Source organism: Carassius auratus, linkage group LG37M (genome assembly GCF_003368295.1).
Source record: "Carassius auratus strain Wakin linkage group LG37M, ASM336829v1, whole genome shotgun sequence".
Classification (NCBI taxonomy): Eukaryota; Metazoa; Chordata; class Actinopteri; order Cypriniformes; family Cyprinidae; genus Carassius; species Carassius auratus.
The window spans coordinates 377,501-380,257 of record NC_039296.1 but is presented as its reverse complement, the minus strand read 5'-3'; the positions used below and the strand labels follow the sequence as shown (position 1 = coordinate 380,257).

The 2,757-nt window shown below is 36.0% G+C and overlaps 1 protein-coding gene across 1 annotated transcript in view; it reads left to right on the top strand.

Moving 5' to 3' along the window:
- The first annotated feature begins 512 nt into the window (after nucleotides 1-512).
- LOC113068184 (canalicular multispecific organic anion transporter 2-like) overlaps nucleotides 513-2,757 on the top strand; it is a 54,227-nt gene continuing 51,982 nt past the window's right edge. Inside the window, exon 1 of the mRNA XM_026240839.1 lies at nucleotides 513-791. Within this exon, the coding sequence (XP_026096624.1) occupies nucleotides 759-791 (33 nt within the window). The 5' untranslated portion in view covers nucleotides 513-758. The remainder of the gene's footprint in view (nucleotides 792-2,757) is intronic.

The window sequence follows — 2,757 nt, the reverse complement described above, 5'->3', positions numbered from 1 at the left end:
CTTCCATTGAAGATGAGGCAGAAGCAGGCTCAGAGAGTGAGGGAGAGCCCACTTATCAAACATCTACAATAAAGTCTGAAAAGTTTGCAGAGTGTGCGGTCTTCTCTCTTAATTTGTATATGTGTAACAACATTATAATTTCTATTAACAAGCACCCACCAGCCCCCCCAAGCCACCCCCTAACAAAGTTAGTTCTTCAGGAACGTATATCTTTCTCAAAACATGAATCAGCCTATCCATCAGTCATGCAACTCTTTTCTGAGTTGGAAGTTGGTCTAACTTTCTGTAAATGTAAATATTGGATTCAGAAAATATTCGAAGTAACTTTTTAATGATAGCACTCATAAAACGTTAAGGTAACTCGTTTATCATGCATTTGACAATATTAAAGCTACATTAAATATTGTTATTTTCGATCAAAACGCGTGCATCTGTGCGGCCGTGTCACGAGCGCCTGAGAGAGAGAGAGCGAGAGAGAGCGAGAGAGAGAGAGAGAGGGCGGCCTCTCAGCCTCAGGGTGACTGATTGACTGTCTGTACTGTACCGAGGGGGAGAGATCCAGTCGAAACGGACGTCACACGCGCTCCCCGGGGGAGGAGGCTTAGGAACCGGGCACGCCGCTAATATCAGTTTATCCGCTGACCGCTGTTGCGTTTCGTCCATGCGTGCGCGTATGAGCGTGTGTTTGAGTTGCATGCAAGAACAAAATCAGCCACATCCTCCTCTCGGCATAAGGAAGAGCTCCATCTCAAAAAGCGATGAAGCACCTATGTGGCAATCTCACATTCTGGGTAAGTTCTCATCAACTCTCGCACACTGAAAAACACGTCCGTGCCGCGAGCTTTGGATGTGTTTAACAGGGAATGCATGCATGTGATGCTGTTTCCGTGAAACTCATGAAACTAAGTTTTTAAGCCGCTGGAGCAACGCGGTGTAACGCCGAAGACACAAATACTGTAACCTAACTAAACCTAACGCAGCTGTAAATGATAACGGACCTGCCCTGAACTAATGTTACTGTGACTAAGTATTAGAAGAAACAGTCGTGAAAATAAAATTACTAATCTCACCAGCTAACAAAAATATGTTCTAAGAATGTTTTTCTAATGTTCTCATTGAACGTACAGTTTTTTAAAAAATTTAAAAACATGTTTTAATCATTTTGCAAAATGATAGTAAAGAATGTTATTTTTAATGATAAAAAGTTATGTAAATAGAATTGAAAACGAATCTTCTGGATGATTTTATAAAATGGTCAACGCTTTGCATGTAAAAGTACTAAACTACTGTAATTAAAACATGTTAAGAACTTTATCTCAAAGTTAGTTCCTCCAAAACCTTAGTACATTATTCAAAGATTTATCATTGAACTTTTTCCTGAGTCTAACTTTTAAAAAAAACATTTCCTAATGTTTGCAAAATTATAAAATGGAACGTTCCCTTAATGTTTACATAACCAACCCCAAATAGTTTTTTAAACATTAAGAAACATTCAGAAATAGCGTAAAGTTATAGTTCGATGAACACCCAACTAAAATGTTTCAGAAAACTGTTCCATGATTGATGTATGCATCAAATATTTATTTTGAGATTAATACTACGATTAATCGACTAATCGTTGATTATTTCACCAGTTAATCCGTAGGCTTTGTTCTATTATTCTGCTTTTACAATTAGTCAAAATTCTGAGTTAATATTTTTTTACAAGCTCCACACTAGACAGCTGCTTTATAGCAGATAATCAAGTTGTAAATCTGACTTGACACTGTAAACAATACTGTAAAGCTGCGGGTTTTATATCAATCTATTGTATAAAGCGCTATATAAATAAACGTGACGTCACTAGCGAGTCGATTGCAGAGCTGGTGCAAGCTTATCCACATTGCTATGATCACATGCTTTCTTAACTGCTGTTTTCTCACCATTGTCATTTTTGTTGTGTGTTTATTTCCTAATTGAGAGGAAATTAATTTCAACATATTCATTTAAACTCTGCTTTATGCAGCGTCAGGAGTCTGTGTCTTCTCTTGTATAATGCCATCTAATTGTTTCAGCCCTAGTGCTAACGTTTGGGTTAACTTTCACATGCCATAGACTCATTGCCTCGCTGTGTTGCAAGATGAAACATGCAAGTTGTCATCATGATGAATCATTTTTCAGAGTTGAATCATTTGAATGAACTGGTTCACAACATTGCTTACGAATGACTGAACTGAATCGGTTCACAGAGTCAGCAGCTCAGTGATTCATTGAACTGTTCGTCTCTGATCACTGAGTCCTGGGTCATAACAGGATACACCAGTGCAGAACTCAAGGCTTCTCTTGGATTCATCGAGGTTTTCATTCGTGCTGCTGCAACCTTTGCTTCTCACAAAATGTGTGTCTTTACTGCAATTTACTATGAGATAAAAAGTCATGTCAAATATTCAAGCAATATGAAAAATATTTTTCTTCCCCATTACTTTTTATAACAACTTTAATGTTATAATAACATTAAAAAGTATACTTGCAGCTTTTATATACAATGCAATAAACACTATTTTTAATGCATGAATTATGTCATATAGCCTAATGCATTGTATGAAAAAAATATAAACACAACACACAACCAATTTAAAATATAACAAGATTTTTGCAAAAAGTATATTGCATTTTAACTTTAATTACAGTTATTAATAAAATTATGCATTAATGCATTACACAAAAAGTTACCATATATTATTATTATCAATATCATTAATATGCCACATTTAAAAA